General features: G+C 48.7%; 1 protein-coding gene across 2 annotated transcripts in view; it reads right to left on the reverse strand.

The window, feature by feature from the left end:
- Positions 1-19,799, reverse strand: part of CEP104 (centrosomal protein 104) — a 57,814-nt gene that overhangs the window by 26,773 nt on the left and 11,242 nt on the right. For both annotated transcript variants that reach the window (XM_060013299.1, XM_060013304.1), the window contains exons 3-12: positions 14,736-14,909; positions 14,219-14,357; positions 12,879-12,941; positions 12,284-12,360; positions 10,013-10,181; positions 9,489-9,644; positions 8,348-8,575; positions 6,428-6,625; positions 5,688-5,855; positions 4,878-5,051 (exon numbers count right to left, since the gene is read on the reverse strand). In XM_060013299.1, the coding sequence (XP_059869282.1) occupies positions 4,878-5,051; positions 5,688-5,855; positions 6,428-6,625; positions 8,348-8,575; positions 9,489-9,644; positions 10,013-10,181; positions 12,284-12,360; positions 12,879-12,941; positions 14,219-14,357; positions 14,736-14,909 (1,546 nt within the window). The remainder of the gene's footprint in view (positions 1-4,877; positions 5,052-5,687; positions 5,856-6,427; positions 6,626-8,347; positions 8,576-9,488; positions 9,645-10,012; positions 10,182-12,283; positions 12,361-12,878; positions 12,942-14,218; positions 14,358-14,735; positions 14,910-19,799) is intronic.

The following is a 19,799-nucleotide window of genomic DNA, read 5'->3' on the forward strand; positions in this document are numbered from 1 at the left end:
TCCTAGGTATTTTATTCTTTTTGTTGCAAAGGTAAATTGAATTGTTTCCTGAATTGCTCTTTCTGATCTTTCATTCTTCGTGTACAGGAATGCAAGAGATTTTTGTGTATTAATTTTGTATCCTGCAACTTTAATTTTGTATCCTGCCATTTTCATCAATTTCATTGATGAGCTCTAATAGTTTTCTGGTAGCATCTTTAGGATTTTCTAGGTATGGTATCATGTCATCTGCAAACAGTGAGAGTTTTACTTCTTTTTTTTCCAATTTGGATTCTTTTTATTTCTTTTTCTTCTCTGAATGCCATGGCTAGGACTTCCAAAATTGTGTTGAATAAAACTGGTGAGAGAGGACACCCTTGTCTTGTTCCTGATCTTAGAGGAAATGCTTTCAGTTTTTCACCATTGAGAATGATGTTTGCTATGGGTTCGTCGTATACGACCTTTATTATGTTGAGGTAGGTTCCCTCTATGCCCACTTTCTGGAGAGTTTTTATCATAAATAGGTGTTGAATTTTGTCAAAAGCTTTCTCTGCATCTACTGGGATGGTCATATGGTTTTTATTCTTCAGACTGTTAATATGGTGTATCACATTGATTGACTTGCATATGTTGAAGAAACCTTGCACCCCTAGGATAAATCCCACTTGATCATGGTGTATGATCCTCTTAATGTGTCGTTGGATTTGGTTTGCTAGCATTTTGTTGAGGATTACATCTATGTTCATCAGTGATATTGGCCTGTAATTTTCTTTTCTTTTTTGTAGTATCTTTGTCTGGTTTTGGTATCAGGGTGACGGTGGCCTCATACAATGAGCCTGGGAGTGTTCCTTCTGCAATTCTTTGGAAGAGTTTCAGCAGGATAGGTGTTAACTCTTCTCTAAATGTTTGACAGTATTAGCTGATGAAGCCATCTCATCCTGGACTTTTGTTTTTGTTCATGCTGTACAGCATGTGGGATCTTAGTTCCCTAACCAGGGATGGAACCCGTACCCCCTGCAGTGGAAGCACAGACTCCTAACCACTGGACCACCAGGGAATTCCCTGTTAGAAGTTTTAAAATCAGTTTCAATTTCAGTACTTGTGACTGGTCTGCTCATATTTTCTATTTCTTCCTGGTTCAGTCTTGGAAGGTTGTGCATGTCTAAGAATTTGTCCATTTCTTCTAGGTTGTCCATTTTATCGGCATATAGTAGCTTGTAGTAGTCTTTTATGATCCTTTGTACTTGTATGGTGTCTGTTGTAACTTCTCCTTTTTTATTTCTAATTTTATTGATTTGAGTCCTCTCCCTTTTTTTCTTGGAGTCTGGCTAAAGGTTTATCAATTTTGTTTATCTTCTCAAAGAACCAGCTTTTAGTTTCATTGATCTTTGCTATCTTTTTCTTTGTCTCTATTTCATTTATTTCTGCTCTGACCTTTATGACTTCTTTCCTTCTACTAACTTTGGGTTTTGACCTTCTTTCTCTAGTTGCTTCAGGTGTAAGGTTAGATTGTTTCTTTGATATTTTTCCTGTTTCCTGAGATAAGACTGTATTGCTGTAAACTTCCCTCTTAGAACTGCTTTTGCTGTGTCCCACAGGTTTTGGATTGTTGTGTTTTCGTTGTCATTTGTCTCTAGATATTTTTTGATTTCCCCAGGGATCTCTTGGTTATTCAGTAGTGTATTGTTTAGCCTCCATGTGTTTGTATTTTTTATAGTTTCTTTCCTGTAACTGATATCTAGTCTCACAGCGTTGTGGTCGGAAAAGATACTTGATACAATTTCAATTTTCTTAAATTTACCAAGGCTTGATTTGTGACCCAAAATATGGTCTATCCTGGAGAATGTTCTATGAGCACTTGAGAAGAAAGTGTATTCTGTTGTTTTTGGATGGAATGTCCTATAAATATCAATTAAGTCCACCTTGCTTAATGTGCCATTTAAAGCTTGTGTTTCCTTATTTATTTTCATTTTGGATGATCTGTCCATTGGTGAAAGTGGGGTGTTAAAGTCCACTACTATTGTGTTACTGTCGCTTTCCCCTTTTATGGCTGTTAGCGTTTGCCTTATGTATTGAGGTGCTCCTATGTTGGGTGCATAAATATTTACAACTGTTATATCTTCTTCATGGATCGATCCCTTGATCATTATGTAGTGTCCTTCCTTGTCTCTTGTAACAGTCTTTATTTTAAAGTCTATTTTGTCTGATATGAGTATTGCTACTCCAGCTTTCTTTTGATTTCCATTTGCATGGAATATCTTTTTATGTCCTCTCACTTTCAGTCTGTATGTGTCCCTAGGTCTGAAGTGGGTCTCTTGTAAACAGTGTATATATGGGTTCTGTTTTTGTATCCATGCAGCCAGTCTGTGTCTTTTGGTTGGAGCATTTAATCCATTTATATTTAAGGCAATTATCAATATGTATGTTCCTATTGCCATCTTCTTAATTGTTTTGGGTTTGTTTTTGTAGATCTTTTTTCTTCCCTTCTGCTTTTATTCTCTTCTTTTGTGGTTTGATGACCATCTTTAGTGTTGTATTTAGGTTGCTTTTTCTTTTTTGTGTATCTATTGTAGCTTTTTGGTTTGCATTTCCCATGAGGTTTTAAAAATTTATTTATTTATTTATTTATTTATTTATTTATTGGCTGTGTTGGGTCTTCGTTTCTGTGCGAGGGCTTTCTCTAGTTGTGGCGAGCGGGGGCCACTCTTCATTGTGGTGCGCGGGCCTCTGTCGTGGCCTCTCTTGTTGCGGAGCACGAGCTCCAGATGCGCAGGCTCAGTAGTTGTGGCTCACGGTCCTAGTTGCTCCACGGCATGTGGGATCTTCCCAGACCAGGGCTCGAACCCATGTCCCCTGCATTGGCAGGCACTTTCTCAACCACTGCGCCACCAGGGAAGCCCTCCCATGAGGTTTTATATAGCAGTCTATATATAAACAAGGTTGTTTTAAGTTGCTGGTCTCTTACTTTCCAATGCAATTCCCACTTCCTGCATTTGTGCTCTCCTCTTCTCACGATTGCTGGGTTTGATATCATATTTGTGTGTGGATGATTTGCTCCTTTTAGTGTATGTTTGCCTTTACTAGCAAGCTTTCCCATTTCTTAGTTTCCTTGTTTGTAGAAACAAGAATATTTCTACCACCCTACCCCCCCACCCCCAACCTAGAGAAGCTCCTTTAGCATTTGTTGTAAAGCTCGTTTGGTGGTGCTGAATTCTCTTAGCGTTTGCTTGTCTGAAAAGCTTTTGATTTCTCCGTCAAATCTGAATGACAGCCTTGCTGGGTAAAGTATTCTTGGTTGTACGTTTTTCCCTTTCATCACTTTAAATATATCCTGCTTTTTCCTTTTGGCCTGTGGAGTTTTTGCTGAAAAATCAGCTGATAACCTTCTGGGGATTCCTTTGTATGTTATTTGTTGCTTTTCCCTTGTTGCTTTTAATATTTTTTCTTTGTATTTAATTTTTGTTAGTTTGATTAATATGTGTCTTGGCATGTTTCTCTTGGGTTTATCCTGTATGGGACTCTCTGTGCTTCCTGGACTTGGGTGACTATTTCCTTTCCCATGTTAGGGAAGGTTTCAACTATAATCTCTTCAAATCTTTTCTCAGTCCCCTCTTTTTCTTCTGGGACCCCTATAATTTGAATGTTGGTGTGTTCAGTGTTGTCTCAGAGATCTCTGAGAGTGTCCTCAATTCTTTTCATTCTTTTTCCTTTATTCTGCTCTTTGGCAGTTATTTCCACCATTTTATCTTCCAGCTCACTTATCCGTTCTTCTGCCTCAGTTATTCTGCTATGGATTCCTTCTAGTGTATTTCCCATTCCAGTTATTGTGTTGTTCATCACTGTTTGTTCTTTAGTTCTTCTAGGTCCTTGTTAAACATTTCTTGTATCTTCTCCATCCATGCCTCCATTCTTTTTCTGAGATGTTGGATCATCTTTATTACCATCACTCTGAATTCTTTTTCAGGTAGACTGCCTATTTCCTCTTCATTTAGTTGTTCTTGTAGGTTTTAACCTTGCTCCTTTGTCTGCAGCATATTTCTCTGTCTTCTCTTCTTTCTAATTTACTGTATATGTGGTCTCCTTTCGCAGGCTACAGCGTGGTAGTTCCTCTTGCTCCTGGTGTCTGCCCCCTGGTGGGTGGAGCTGGGTCTTGTCCCTCTGGTGAGCAGGGTTGTGTCAAGGGGTGTGTTTTGGGGTGTCTCTGAGCTTAGTAAGACTTTAGGCAGCCTGTCTGCTAATGGGTAGGGCTGTGTTCATTTCTTGCTGGTTGTTTGGCCTGAGGTGTTCCAGCACTGGAGCCTGCAGGCTGTTGGGTGAAGCTGGGTCTCAGTGCCAAGACAGGGACCTCCAGGAGACCTCACGATGATTAATATTCCCTGGGGCTGGGAACTCCCTGGCGGTCCAGTGGCCAGGATTTGGCACTCCCACCACGGTGGTTCAGGTTCAATCCCTGGTTGGGGAACCAAGATCCCGCAAGCCGCACAGTGTGGTGTGCCCCAAACTCTTACACCCTCACTTCTATCTTAGCTTCCCCCAGCGCCCAGGCTAGAGGAGGCATGTTTGCTGAAAGAATAAAAATATTTAGATCAAGACCATTATACATCTTTTTTTTTACCCCATTTTTCTATTCTGATTTAATTCTCCATATATTTTTATTTATTTAAAAAATAGTGTACGTTGAATAAAAAAAACACTAGAAAAAGCAAACTGTACATTTTAATCATGTTTAAGGCAACATTTACCTGGTTTAGAACATGAGGAAAATATGATGGTGAATCACTAAGGATAATCTATGATGCTCTTGGGTAGACAAGATCTTGTAAGGTATTAAGAAAGTCAAGTATCTGTAGTTATATGTTTATTATTTATGGTTTCAAATTCTGTGGTGAAATTCATACCTGAATAAAATTGGAAGCTATAACACGCAGGCGAGCAGAAGAATCTCCAGTTCTCGTGAGCAGAACAGGAATGGTCCTTTCCACACAGTGAGTTGTTTCAAGCTTACCCAGTTTATGTTTAGGAATATATTGTGTGATTAACATTTTCAACAATTTCAAAGATGCCTGAAAGACCTAAGAAAAAAGTGATAAAAACAGATGAGCCACTCTCACTGAATTCCACCAAAAGAAAACATGAAATTTACTATTAGTTATAAACACAAACGTTACGCTGAAAACTACATGCTGTCTGAAGGACTGGAAATGGCCAACTGAAAACTGCTCTGTGAGCACAGTTCCCGGCACATGGAAGGCACAGGCTCTTATCTCCCATGTGTCATAAAGTCCTCGACATCTCTCCATGAGCCAAATATCTGACATTACTGCTGAACTGCATGAGCTCCTGTATGAATGCAGACGACAATGTAATTGTGGGATGTTCATTCTTAAGGTCCTTTCAGGGTCAGGAGAAGTCGGTGCTAACTCCCAAGCTCCTTAGGTGTCATGAAGAACAAAAACATAAAGGGGCATGTATCAGTCGTGGTGGCCAGGCCTCTGTGCACATGGACCAGAGGGCACGGCCCACGGGGACAGACCTCAGACTCCTTAGCGACCACATTCCTTCCTCGAGAGCTTCATTCCTAGTGACACCACATGCTAGGTGACAACGGTACTGGGGACCAGGCTGCCTCGGGCTACCCTGACCTCCTGGGGACATCCCGGCAGCTCTCTGGCAGACACGGGGCCCCTGAGGGGTGGGCGGGGACTCACTGGGGTCACGATGTCTCGGACGGCTCTCCTGATGAGGAATACGGCCGCCCTCAGCGTGCTCTTCAGGTCTTCCTTTGGGGTTGCCGCCGGTGCATCCATCAGCTGTTTATACAGGGCGAGCAGCGCGTCCTCCCGGTGCGACCATGTTTTGGAATAGGCCCCGGCCACCTGGGAGGGCGGGACCTGGCCCCTCAGAGTGGGCACTTGGCCACATCCCCTCCCCAGCAGCCCCGGCAGCCTGCACCCTGCACCCCTGGCCTTGGTTTGTTTTAAACCAAGACACAGCTTTTCTAATAACAGGACCTCCACCCACTAGGTATGTGTATTCGGAGAAATACTCCTCCTAACGTGGAAAATTTAAGTTTATGTTAAAACATGGAACGTATTAAAAGTTCCAGCACGAGAATCTTTTGAGGCTGGTGACACGCTCATGTTTTGTTTGCTCTGCTGTCCTCTTCCCTGGAGCTGGCGGTGCTCTCAGGCGGGAGCTGGTGTTGGACCCCAGCCCTGTCAACACCACAAATCAGGCCCAGGCTGAAATGGATACTTGTCATGAAATCTGAAATTCTAGCTTACGCTTGTGCTGCTTCACGTAAGGAGTAACTATCAAAAGACTTTTCCATTGAACAGTGAGGACAAAGGGCAGTTGCAGCATCGGGACCAGCAAGCCTGGGAGCCCTGTGGAGCCGCCCGCCCCTGCCCGTTGTTTGCAGGCTGTTTATACGAGCTTCTGTTCTTACCAAGGCCTCTCCCAGCACGTCCACGGCGGAGCTGGCTTCGCGCAAGGCCTTCTCTGTTAGAGGCTCAGGCTCGCCCACGGTGCCCGCTCTGGGAGGCTCGCTGCTGTCCGTGTCCCTCGTCTCTGGCTCCGTGGCCACTGCCCCAGGCTGCTTGCGGGTCGCGGGAAGGGGCCGCTCATCGTAGGGCAGGGACTCGAGCTGCGGGAGGACAGGGCGGCTGCCGGGCTCGGTGCAGGATCCTCCCCACACACTGACCCCCCATCTACACCCATGGGCTGACTGCTTGGGACTTACCTGGTCAGAATGATGGTATTTTGCTAAATATCAGTCTCGTCAAGTTAGAATAATTTATACCATAGGGTGTAATTGAAAAAAAATTAGATCAGGGGTTTTATTCCCTTCTAAACTTACTACAGACCTAATAAACAAGCAATGTAGATTCTGCCGCGATTACTATTTACAACTAGTGATTTCAGTTCAGCTGACAGTAGGTCACTACAGTAAAAGTCATTACAGTTTTTTTCTGGCAAGACCCTTGGCATTTTTAGTTTATTTCTGAGAAACAACTCTCAAGCCTCATTTTAAATGCATCCAGTGCCCAGCAGCCTTGAAGTACCACAGGCAGCCAAAGCTCCAGACCCTTATCCACCTTTGTCTACACCCTGCAGCAGACACTTCCCGGGCTCTGTTCTTGGCGACCCACGTAGAGCGATGGGAAGACAGACTCCCCGCCCTCGGAGGCATCGTTCTCAGGGGGAGACAGATATACATTAAACAAGTACACACGTCACAGACTTCCAGGTAACTGAGGACAGAAAGAGCGATTCCAGAGTCACTTTCTGAGGAAGGCGTCACGGTGACACTGGACAGACAAGGAGGACCGTTTATTCATACTTAATACTTGCTGAGGTCTTAACTGGGTGTACAACACATGTGAGATTTAGCTTCTCATCTTTTAAAATGTGCTCACACTTGTAAAACAAAACACATTGAGGTACTAAAAAAGGAGAAATTAGAGTACTTTTAGATTCAAGTGTGAAACATAACGATTAATTTACAGACAAGATATCACTGGAGGGAGAGGGAGGATGGCAATGCTCACAGACACGCCCTGGGAGAGCCAGCGGCACGAGGGCGTGGGGGCCGTGTGGCAGCTGTGGGTCTCTGGCTGCCATCCTCCCCAGGGTCTACTGGCCACGTGGCCATGCCCGGCAGGGGCTCCAGGGAGGCCCCCACAGGCCAGTTGGCACCTTTGCCCCCTCTGGTCCTCGTCACTGCTCCTCAGGTGGCAGGTGACTGAGGCCGATCTAAGCAGGGTTAACCCGGGGACTCTGCTTAGAATGGGACGCACGCTCTCCCCCAGATGGCACAGCGTACAGACCTGAAGCTGAGGCCACGTGACGAGCCCGGCCTTCTGAGAGGGCGTCTCAGAACCACAGGAAACAGACTCGCAAGACAGAAATCAAACCAACCCTGGAACCCACATGACCTCTTAAAATTCCCAGTTATAAACGCCAATAACCCCCAGTTTGAACCAGGTTTTCTGTCCCCTGCCACACAGGAGGTTCTAACAGGTACGGTAACTGGATACGACTTGTACCGAGGCTCTACTAAGGTCAGGCCAGGGTAGGAACCTGACGAATATTGTCTCATTTAATCCTGGAAACCACCCTTTAAGAAGACGTCTGTACATCTTTGCAAAGAGAAAAACAAAGGCTCAGAGGATGAAGTGTGTCTCAGCCATTGGCCGATGTTCCGGCCACAGCTTTTTTGCCCCTCTTCTTGAGGCAGCGCGGGTAAGGCTGTCACTGTTTTGTACCCTGATACATCCCTTGCCCCGGGAAAGCACCTGGCATGATGCGGGTCCCCACTACATACATGTGGAATAAACTGTCCACAGCGTGAACATGAGTTACCTACATGGGCCTTGGGAGGAAGACCTGCGGCGGGGGGTGACCAGTCCACCACGCAATGCTGAGGAGAAATGTCCAGGGGATGCGATGAAGGCTTCTCCTGAAGGAAAGGGTCTGCAAACTGGTTTTCTGTCCCCCTTTCTTCTGGCTGTGGCAGTGAGAGCGCAGGCTGCTGGTGGCGAGGGCTGTTGGAACGGACCAGGGGCTGGAGGGGCAAGTCCAGAGGCCTTCGTATCTGGGGAGAAACGGGCCATTCAATCCCCAGTGTCACTGCCCCACCAGACACACCCCTTGTTCCCCCAGGGGAGCGCTAGTTTGGGAAGGCAGAGGGGGAAACCCACACTGATGAGGTCCCATAGCCATGTCACTGCCCCCGACTGTCTCTGGATGGTTACTGTGTGGACCACTCAAGTGACACCTGTACCAAAACACCAGAGTGGCCATGAGCACCTGTGCACGGGGTGCTGTGGTGGGGAGGCCACAGGCAGGCAGGGAGCACCCGGCTGGACCCGAGAGGCCTGTGCTGGTCACTCTGTGTCTGCAAAGCAGGCTACTTCGTGTCACCTGAACGAGTGCAACGGACTCAGTGGTGGCCACGTGCTGGGCCAGGAGCAAGTGCTCCAGGCAGACGACTGCACCCGAGGCTCCCTGTTCTCACCCCTGTGGATGGGGTGGGGAAACTGAGGCACAAAGAGGCCAAGGAATGAGTCTGAGTCTACAGAGTTGGACGGAGGACGGAGCCCAGGGTCTGGCAGCGAGTGCCAGAGGCGGCACTCCCTGCACTGCCCTCTGGGTGCCGGGCCTGCGTCCCAGCCTGGAACGTGGGCTCCGGACATGAGACCCGCCCCCACCCAGCCTGAGCTGTCAGGGTGGTGCTCTCTCGCCCCACTCCCGGGGGCTGTGTGGGCAGGGCTGCCAACAGGAGATGCAGTCGCCCACCGGGAAGCCTTCCCACCCGACCTGCCCTGTCTCCGCCTCTGCAAATCCTGCAAGAGTGCGTCAAGGCCAGGCCTACGACACGGGCCCACTGTCGCCGCTGTCGCCTGAGCCTGACAAAGTCTTCCGTTTTGTGGAACGCGCAACCACCCTCGTGGACCCCGCGACGGCTCTCCCGGTCCCTGGTCCCAGCTGCGGGCCCCGCCACCCACCAGCTCGGCGTCCACCAGCCCGTGCAGCTGCAGTCGCCCGTACACCTGGCTGCGGTAGCGCGCCATCTGCTGTTTCTTCTCCTTGGCCAGGTCGTAGTCCTCCTTCTCCACGGCACGGCGCTTCTCTACCTCGTACCTGCCCAGCCGCTCCCCGACCTGAAGCACACAGCGTTGGCTTTGGCTTCGCATGTGGACTGACTCACGCGAGGTGCAAAGACGGTTTTAAAGTAACGCTTTGAGGACAGTGTGGGCGACCAACTCCGTGTTGGGGGGAGAGGGGAACGGCACGGGGGATGGAGGGAACGGGCCACTGCCACCTGCGAGCTCACGAGAGTTTAAACATCTTACATTTCCTGCGGCCGTGGCCCTGAGGAGGGCTCTGCAGGAGTGTGTGCTCTTGCTGTCCTTCATGTGCTGATGCCCCTGAACCCACGCTAACCCTGCAGCCTTCAGAGGCCTGCCGTTTGCTGAGCAGGAACCAGGGCAGTTAGACACGGAGCCGCCGCCTTCCCCACAGGCAGTACCTTCTGCAGGTCGGCGATGGCCTGCTTGAGCGTCTTGGCGTCGTCGTAGCGCTCCCTCTGGGCCGCCTCGCGCTTCCTTTCATCTAACCTGCGGATAATCTGTGCCACTTCCGGATCCTGGTACATGTCAAAGGCCAAGTCATCTAGTGGGGAAATATAGTCAGACTTCCTAAAGGAAAGGAAAGGGTACTTTAGAGCCAGTTTCAGTCTATGTGACGCTGCAGGGGGAGAGTGGGCCCCGTGCTCAGTGCTGAAGACACACAGACAAGTCTGGAAAGGTCCCACCCACACCCGTTCCGGAGCATTTCTTGCTGAGAAAGCAGAGGCTCAGAGAAGTCAGTAGCGGGCTTCAGGTCACAGAGCAAGTGCAGGCAGGTCTTGCTGACCCCACAGCTTATGCTCTTGACCATGAAGTATATGCACACGGGGCATCTGAGCCTTCAGTGTGTTCATTCACTCGTTCAGCAGATATCCCGAGTGCAGACCGTGCAGGGCTCTGCTCTGGGCGCAGGGACAGGACAGAGCATGTGAATCATTTGTAGACGTGGGAAAACCAAAACCAAAGCCAGCCATGAGCAGGCCCCAGCCCTGCAGAGGCTGGCTTGGTGGCCCAGGCTGAGTCCAGGGTTGCATTTCACGCCACAGTAATGGTGACGAGCATTAAAGACGGAGAACTGCTACCACTGGGCTTGTACCTCAAAGTGTCTGATCGTATGACATCACCATCCAGTCCTGCAGGAGATCAGAGAAATCCTTCCCAGAATAAATGACCTAAACGTGATCTGAATAACCTGTTTTGGATTACGCACCGCCTCCCTCTTTCCTCCCAATTCTATAACCGGCCAGAAGCTTTCTTCTGGGCCTGACATTTAGAACCAGGACGCCGTTCTAACTACTCGACAGAAGCGTTAGGGGACACGGTCCAGAGCCTCCCAATCTGCTGCATCAGAGGCAGGAAGACGCCTGCTGTTAGCTTCGCCTTGGGTGTCCTTGCACACAGCAAGTATCATTAAAGAGATGATTTGTCATACAAGTTTGGTTGGTTAATAATATACTCAAACAGGACAGGGGACCACATGACCTTTCAAAGGCAGCCAGGACCCCCTTTCCCCAGGCCTTGACTCAGGCGGCTGTGGGCACAGCAGCGGGCACATGGCCACGGCGGCTGTGAGCGGCTCCGTTCATCTCAGTGATGACTGAACAAGAGCACGTTTCTGTGCTTCCAAGATCCGTTGACTCTTCTTACCTAAATACACACCACACGCTCAAGTCTAACTCACTCTGCCCTGAAGTTCCAGAGGCGAAGCCAAGACTTCATTACAGTATAAAAACCCTACGAAGGACGAAATGATGCTGCAACGCCCAGGCATCAGCAGCGCCCACTTTCCACGATGCTCCAGCACCGCCGGTGGACTCAGCCTTGGGCACTGCCCACAACCTTTCAAGACCTCCCTCTACCTTCAGGAAAACCCTGGCGGGGGTGGGTGAGTCAGGACAAGAAACTGCAGTTTACCATCCCCCGTGGCTAACTTGATAAAGAACTGATTTAAACAGAAACCACAATTCCCCAGAGGGCTCTTGGCGATACTAAACCCGGTAAGTGAGCTTAGTCGTCCCTGTTCACCAAGGGCAGAGCCGGGGGCAGCACCTCCACGATGCTGAAGGAAGTACCTGCCGTCAGTGCTCCCCCCGTGCTTCTCACCCCCACCTGGCAAGGTGAGGACTCCAGCAGGCGGGAAGGATCCGGGCTGAGGACTGAAGCGGAGCTTGTGTAGGCGGGATGATGGGTCACCCTGCGCCGTGACTTTTTATACACGAAACTGTCAGCACGGCCTCCACTCCAGTATGCCATACTCAGCACCACCCAGTGGCTCCGAGCAACGGCACAGAGAACTGACGCCATGTTTGATGCAAACGGAAGAGCCAGCAGTTCTGGCCATGTGCGTGTGAGCGTGGAAATACACCACAGGTCATGTGCAAATGTCAACTGTGTACTAACATCTAAGCATTCGAGGAACTGGCTAGTAATGCCAGAACATGCAAGAAACGAAGTCAGCTCTGCAGGGCAGTGAAAGAAGATGTGCTGAATAAAACGGTGACCTTAATCTGCAGCGTATTTAAGACAATCCCATCAGTGGCTTATTCGGCTCCAGACTGAATGTAGAGGCCCCCAGGTCCAGGATCCTTTCTTTGGAGCTGACTTGCACTTTCATGATTCCAAGGAAAGTTACAGAAATTTATTGCCTCGGGGGTGGGGGGCAGGGCTCTTACCCAGAACAAGTTCCTTCGAGAGCTGGGTCCTCTGTGTTGTGCCCTAGATAATGATCAATCAGCTTCTCTCTAGAGGTCTTTGGGGGAAAAAGTTATGCTTAGTATCTCAGAGAGAAAAGGAACAACATAAAACAGAGATGATTTGACATAAAGGTGTCAGTCAGGGAGCTTCAATGATCCTAGTGCCCTGGAGGGACAACTAAAATTCTCGAGTAAAGTTTAATACAACAGCTGCTGAAAATGATCTGCTAGCTGTTCACCAGATAATTTTTTTTTTTTTTTTTTTTTTTGTGGTACGCGGGCCTCTCACTGTTGTGGCCTCTCCCGTTGCAGAGCACAGGCTCCGGACACTCAGGCTCAGCGGCCATGGCTCACGGGCCCAGCCGCTCCGCGGCACGTGGGATCTTCCCGGACCGGGGCACGAACCCACGTCCCCTGCATCGGCAGGCGGACTCTCAACCACTGCGCCACCAGGGAAGCCCCACCAGATAATTTTGTGAGGACTTTTAGGATGATACTTTTGTGACAAAAATAAACGATCCCCTCTTGTTAGAAATAAATGTCCCTCTTCAGGAATGAAACTTCCCAAACTTACAATATTGCTTTCATCACTGAAATCTGCAGGGTCTCCAATGATATTTATTGCCACCAAAGCAACCTAAGAAAGAGTTAATCAACAGAAATTAAGTATAACATGTCTGACATGACTTAACCCCTTTATAACAAACTCTGAGCCACACTGTCATAAAACGGGATGAGGCACAGCAAAATGCTTTAGCTGTAAAATCTCAGGCTAATATAGAATTATTAATGACTTTTATAAATTATATAAGTTAATATTCTAATGCTGAACCAAGAGGGTATTCTAATGTTTAAAGGATGTTAAAACAATACAGCTAAAAAACCTCCAAAGTTTTAACCCAGCTTTATATCAAACCATCCACTCAAGGTTAAGGATGGGGTCACATCTACATGATCGTGGTAAATTAGACAATGAAATGAAAACCTACGTTAACATAGCTTGGTTTGTCCAAGGCACTGATTCTCACTTGACGGGGAGGAGCCGCCTTCGCGTACCCCCTTCCTTGAGAATCACGGTTGCTGAACTGAAAACTGAGGAATTACTGGTGAATACACAGATGGGGTGGAGGAGGGAAAAGGCTCAGAGTTCTGCTGTCAAATACGGACCAGGCACCACGACTCTGTCTCAGAACTCTCCTTCAGCTCACTTGCTCAGCAGAAAGCTCTGACTTGCTGGAATGCTTGCACTCCTCTTGGAGGGGGCAGGGAGTGCTGTAAATATCTGCGCTAATTAACAAGACTGCTTTGGACACAGTTGATTTCCACTAATATTCTTTATGCCAAAAAAATAAACAGAAGGGGAGGGAGGGAGCTAGAGAGACTCTGGACTGCATGCATCATTAAACCGTACTCTCAATTTCCACCAGGGGATTTACCTTGTAAACGTTTAGGGGGTTTATGGAGAACACTGCTGTCCAACAAAAATAATGGGCTGGCCAAAAAGTTCGTTCGGATTTTTCCATGCGGTGTTACCTCGAAAACCCGAACAAACTTTTTGGCCAACCCAATATAATGCAAGCCACAAATGTAATTTTAAGTTTTCTAGTCGACACAGTAAAAGAAACATTTAAAATTGATTTTTTGATTTTAACAATATATTTAAAGCTAATGTATCCAAAACATCCTCCTCTCCTTGTGTAACCGAGCCTGGGTCACACATGCAGCCCATGCACTTGGACCAGCCACGCTCCCAGCGTGCACAGCCGCACGTGGCCGGTGGCTCCGAATCGGAGCACGCAGCTCCAGGGAGCTTAGCACTCTCCCACAGACACCACCTTAAAGGAGGAGTCTCAGATGCCACAAAGCAGGGGGCGGGGTAGGGGTGTCACCAAGGGGAGGGCCCATGTGTCTCACCTGATTATACACATTGTACTTGTTGATATGGTTTTGGTGAAAAATCAGCTTAAGAAACTGTCCTACTGCATCCACATACACCGATTTCAGTTCCCGGGCTTTGCAACCTGTCTTTTCATTGTCACAGAGAGAGACGTAGCTGAAAGAAAAAACACAACTCTGGAATCACGCTGATGTGGAAATACGCTGCCTTCGGTGCCCACTGAGCTCCGCAGGTTTCAAGGAAAGTTGTTAGGTTTGGAACGAAAAACCCTAGGGAAGAAAGTCCAGAAGTCAAGTTCTAAATAGTTCTCTTAAGATAAGCTCTGCCCCTGAAAAGTGGCCTGAATACGACCGACAGGAACACTGCCCAGTAAGCACGCTCAGCACCAGGCCGGTGTTCGGAAGGGTGTGCTCTCCACCCGCACACAAGTACGTAAGACAGCGCCAAGGGCAAGGGCGACTCCTTAGTTTTTAATTGCTTTGAGGTGGAATTAGGCTAAGAGTCCCCACCGTACATGTTAAATTGCATTCTTACCCAAGCCTTCGAAACCGCTCTGCTTGATACGGTGCGAAATACTCAGGCAGGCTCTCACTAACGTAGAACTCGATTTTACTGGAAATCATATACTGATGAGCAAGCAACTGTAGTTTTCTTATTCGACATCTCTCCACCATTTGAAGAACAATTTCTTGTGGAAACTGGCAAAACCTGAAAGCAAACACATTTTTGTTTTATCTGCAGGATCTCCGTAGAGGGTCGAGGGATGTTCGCAGCCACGCTTACACGTACGTGTCAGGTCTGTGGGTTCTGACGCTGCCGGGTCCCCGGTGCTGTCCCCGCCCTCTGGCCTTCCAGTCGCAGCTCGAGCTTGGAGTGAAGGTTTGATGGGGTCTGCCAGCCCCTCAGCGTGAATCATACTTGGAGCAGTTAGTTAGTGGTTTGAAATGAAACCCAAAGTTTATCACGAGATAAAAACATCAATCTAAAGATGCTGTACTAGCGAGTCAAAGGACTTTCCACCAGAACCTGAACACTTCAGGAAAGCCCTTGCTTTACAGAATCCTGAGTGGAGTGAGCAACGATCAGTACTTCAAGAATGCCTCTCAACGCTCGCTCAGCGGCCAGGAGAAGCCTACAACTGTCCACGCTGGAGCTTCTAATTCTGCCCAGAAGGGACACAGAGCATTAGAACGTCACACTGCAGTATGTGATCACGACTGGGGGCGGGGGGCAGCACGATGCTTCGACAGCGGGCAGCGTGTGCGCCGAGCTGGCCAACACTGGGTGCGCACGACAGTGGGCATCGAGGGCATCTAGAGCCGGGGAAGCACCGAGGATGCGACAGTGGGAAAGGCCCCTCCAGCACGCGTCACGATCCTCCTCGAGTGCAGTGGCGACCTGGCCACTGGCCGGCCTGGCCCCTCTCCCGCCTTTCCTCCCAGCAGCCCCAGCTGAACTGCACCAGAGCCAGCCTGCCCCTTCTCTTGACCCGATCACCCCATCAACACACACGCACACTCACTCACACTCTCACATTCACACACACACACACTCTCATACACATACACTCACGCTCATACACACACAACACACAGTCACTCACACAGTAACACACACACTGACACACTAACACACTCATACACACTGAAACTCACACACACACTGACACACACACACATACACCCATTCACACCCTCACACAAATACACTCAATGCTCACACTCACACACACACAACACACACACTCACTCACATACTCACACTCATATACACTCAGAGTCACACACTCACACAACACACACACACACACTCACACACACGCATACACTCCAGAAAAGCCTGAGGAGCCTCCCATGACCCTGCCTCCGTCTCCAGCTCCCACCCCGTTTCTCAGCTGCCCCCTTGGCCAAGGTCACAGGCCACCACTGACCTCCACGAGGCTGAGTGCAACGTACACCTCATGGTCCTGACTTCCTGGGCCCCTTCCTGCCTCGGGCTGCCTTCCCATCCGGCCCTGACTGTGCCCTGGGCTGGGTTCCAGGTTCCCTTCTCTATCTAGACTCACTGTGAGGCATCCCACCTGCCCTATGGCTTTGAAAACCTCCTAACAGGGAGGAACCCCAAGTAAATACCATCCTGTGTCCGAACTTGCACATCTCGTTGGTGACTTGACATTGAGTGCAGGCATCCTCAAAGCACCAGATGTGACCCAGACAAACACACCCCTGACCCAGCTCCCCAAGCCGCCCCGAACAGCCTCCTCCCCCAGCTTTTCAGCATTAGCACCGCACCCATCACGTGGCCTGTGCCTGTCCTCACGCTCCTAGCAGAGGGGCCACCATCAGTGGAGAGGACAGAAAGGAAGCGCACAGGAAGGATCATCAGGCGGGATGGATGGGACTCTGGAAACTTCTGTGTTTAACTGAGGGACGTGAAAGGGTGAATGGGGAGAGTGCTGCTGAGAAAGTGGGGCCAGTGACTACACGTATTCTGGGGGGGTGATCCCTGGGGTTTCCTAAATGCCAAGGTTGTAAGAGAGAGGCATGTGGGGCAGGAGGGCAGCCAGGAAACTGGGAACTTAGCAATTCGAGTCTTGAATACCCTTCAGTCAAGCACTGCTTTAGACATTTAAAATATTTACTTTTTTTAAATGCAGGTATAGACATAATTGGCAGGGAGATCATTCTAGACATAAGGACACAGTAATCTCATGTGGAAAAAAATCCTTTATAAAAAGAACAAAACCTCCAAAACTGTTTAAGGAAAACTAAGATGACTGACAAAAGTTTGAAGCTGTATATTTTAAAGCCCTTCAAAAAAAGGGCTATGGGACTTCCCTGGCGGTCCAGTGGTTAGGACTCAGCGCTTTCACTGCTGAGGGCCTGGGTTCGATGCTGGTCAGGGAACTAGGATTTAGCTATTCAAAGGTAGCTTATTGAGAGTTTATAGATGAATCAAAAATACCCCTCAAACTGATGAAAAGAAGGGACAATACACTGTGCAAATCAGTGAAGAGAAACTCATCTAAAATGGAGCCAGAGGCCCCGCAGGGAGGGTCTCAGGCATGGACTTCCTTCATCTGGGCAGGGAGCAGCAGACTCGGCTGCCCCAGCAGCAGAAGGGACACTTTCTCCTGGTCCAGTAACAGCCCAGCCAATGAGATGCTGTGACCACCCCAAACCCTCGCTTTCCTCCAATGGACTTAGGTTCAAAGCAGCCCCTCCCAAGTGCCCCTTTTCTCTGTAAAATAAGGTTTCTCCCTCTCCTTTGTCCTCAGACTCACCTATGCTTTCACCAGTCTGCATGTCCCGAACTGCAATTCCTCTGCCATTCTGGAATAAGCTCATTTTGCTGGCAAAAACAACTGGCTATTTTATTTTGAAGGTTGACATCGCATGGTGTGCAGAAGTGGGTTCTGGAGGAGACGGAGCCTGGACCCACGTGTGACAGCCGCCCGTGCCCCGTGCCCTGCTCCCCTCCCCTCCCCTCCCCTCCCCTCCCCTCCCCTCCGGGCAGCGAGAGCCCTCCTCCTTCTGGGCCAGGAAGCCTCCTCTTTCCGGGTCAGCTCCCTCCTTTCGGTTGAGTGCTCTGACTTTATTGGGATCTGCTTGTTTTCTTTTTGGGAAGGCTTTGTCCCTCAGGTGAGTACTCACTCATTTGTTCCCCCTATTGGAAGTATGCTGGAATTTTGGTAAAATTCCACTGGAATCAGGCTGTTTAGGGATTTTTCTTTTGCTCTTGAGGAAAGCTCTAAGAAATGGGACCCCAGTCACCTAAATGCTCTAAGGGCACCCTCCTTCGGGGACCCTGGCTGGTTTTATGTTTAAAAACTATGGTCCTTCCTCATGCACATTTTACACTAAATAGACTGACTTAACCCCAAATACTTCAGAATACCAAGGGCCATTATGGGGAACTTTCAACCTCTCCAAACTTGTTTCTCTCAGAACCAAATTAGAAAGCAACGGCTCTAAAACTAAACAGACTGAATGGGATGCTTATCTTAATCGGTACCTTGGAGCTTCCAAACACATCCAGGACTCTAATAAAACTGCCTCTTTACAAAATACCATTCCTAGACTAACAGAGGAGAACAAACTGAAAGAAGACAAAACGGCTCTGAGGCCTCTCCCCTGCCCCCGCCCCTTGTGCCCCTGCGGCACCTTCCCTCCCCTTCTGCCCATTCTCACCTCCTCTGGGCCCTCCACCCGCTCCTAACCCTCTTGCTGAACTCCCCTTTTTCTCCAAACCTCTCCCTGTTTCCCCCTCCCCTGAACTTATTAAGTCCTGCCCTTCTAGGGGTCTAGATGCTAAATCCCTAGTTACTTATGTTGCCTGGACTAAAGCTGAACTTCTAGCTGTAGTCAAAGATTTTCCCAAAGTAACTGAGGACCCCCATGGATTTGCTGAAGAACTTATCCACTTATAAACTTATCAACCTGGCTTCTCAGATTTATATCAATTAGTCCACATGCTTGCTGGTGAAGCTCAGGCCTAACATTGGATGAAACTTGCCTGATGGGAAAATCCTGAAAGGGATTTGGAAAAACAAACCCTGACTGTTAGCAGGAAATCCAAGAACTTGCTAGAAATTTTCACTAAGAGTTTCAAAAGGTTTTCCTAAGCATGATGACTGGAACAAAATTCAGGCTTTGCATGCAAAACCTATAAAACCTGTTCACGGCCATTGTAGTTGTCTTCAGACTGTCTTTAGAGAAAACTCTGGTCTTCTTTTGGATGTTGAATCTGCTTGGGTTGCCTTTAACTCTGTGTTCATTAATGGGCTGAATGGGGATTCTCTTTCAGTTAAAAGGACCAGGATGGGGACTTCCCTGGTGGCGCAGTGGTTAAGAATCCACCTGCCAATGCAGGGGACATGGGTTCGAGCCCCGGTCCAGGAAGATCCCACATGCCGTGGAACAACTAAGGCCGTGCGCCACAACTACTGAGCCTGTGCTCTAAAGCCTGCGAGCCACAACTACTGCTGCGTGCCTACAGCCCGTGCTCCGCAACAAGAGAAGCCACCCCAATGAGAAGCCCACGCACCACAAGGAAGAGTAGCCCCTGCCCATCGCAACTAGAGAAAGCCTGTGCACAGCAGTGAAAAAAAAAAAAAAGACCAGGATGGAATGGGAAACCCTGTCCACTCCAGGTTTGGTTAATTTGGTAAATCAGCGCATTTGCACGCTAGACAATTCAACAAATGGAGGCCCCACCCTCCCCGCCAAACAAAACCTCTTGGTCTCTGCTATTACTGCAAAAAGCCAGGACACTGGAAAAAAAGATAATTAAAGCCTAAGCACTGCTGGCACCTTCAGCCCTCTAAGCAACCTTCCCAATGTCCTTCTAACCCCAACCGCCAGGCTCTGAGGAACTACAGGGGGCTCTGCCAACCCTCCCTTTTAATCGGCTCGGAGAAACGACACTCTGGATGGGGATGAAACTCTGTGTCCTTACTGACACCACAGCTACGCTCTTGGTGCTCAACCCCACTGCTGTAAAGCAGCCCTGCCTTGGAGTGCTAAACAGTTCAAATAGTGGGGGTTTCTAACGAACCCCCAAAGATCCCCGTCTCAGAACCCCGTTCCCTTTTGTTTA

This window comes from Delphinus delphis, chromosome 1 (assembly GCF_949987515.2).
Source record: "Delphinus delphis chromosome 1, mDelDel1.2, whole genome shotgun sequence".
NCBI lineage: Eukaryota > Metazoa > Chordata > Mammalia > Artiodactyla > Delphinidae > Delphinus > Delphinus delphis.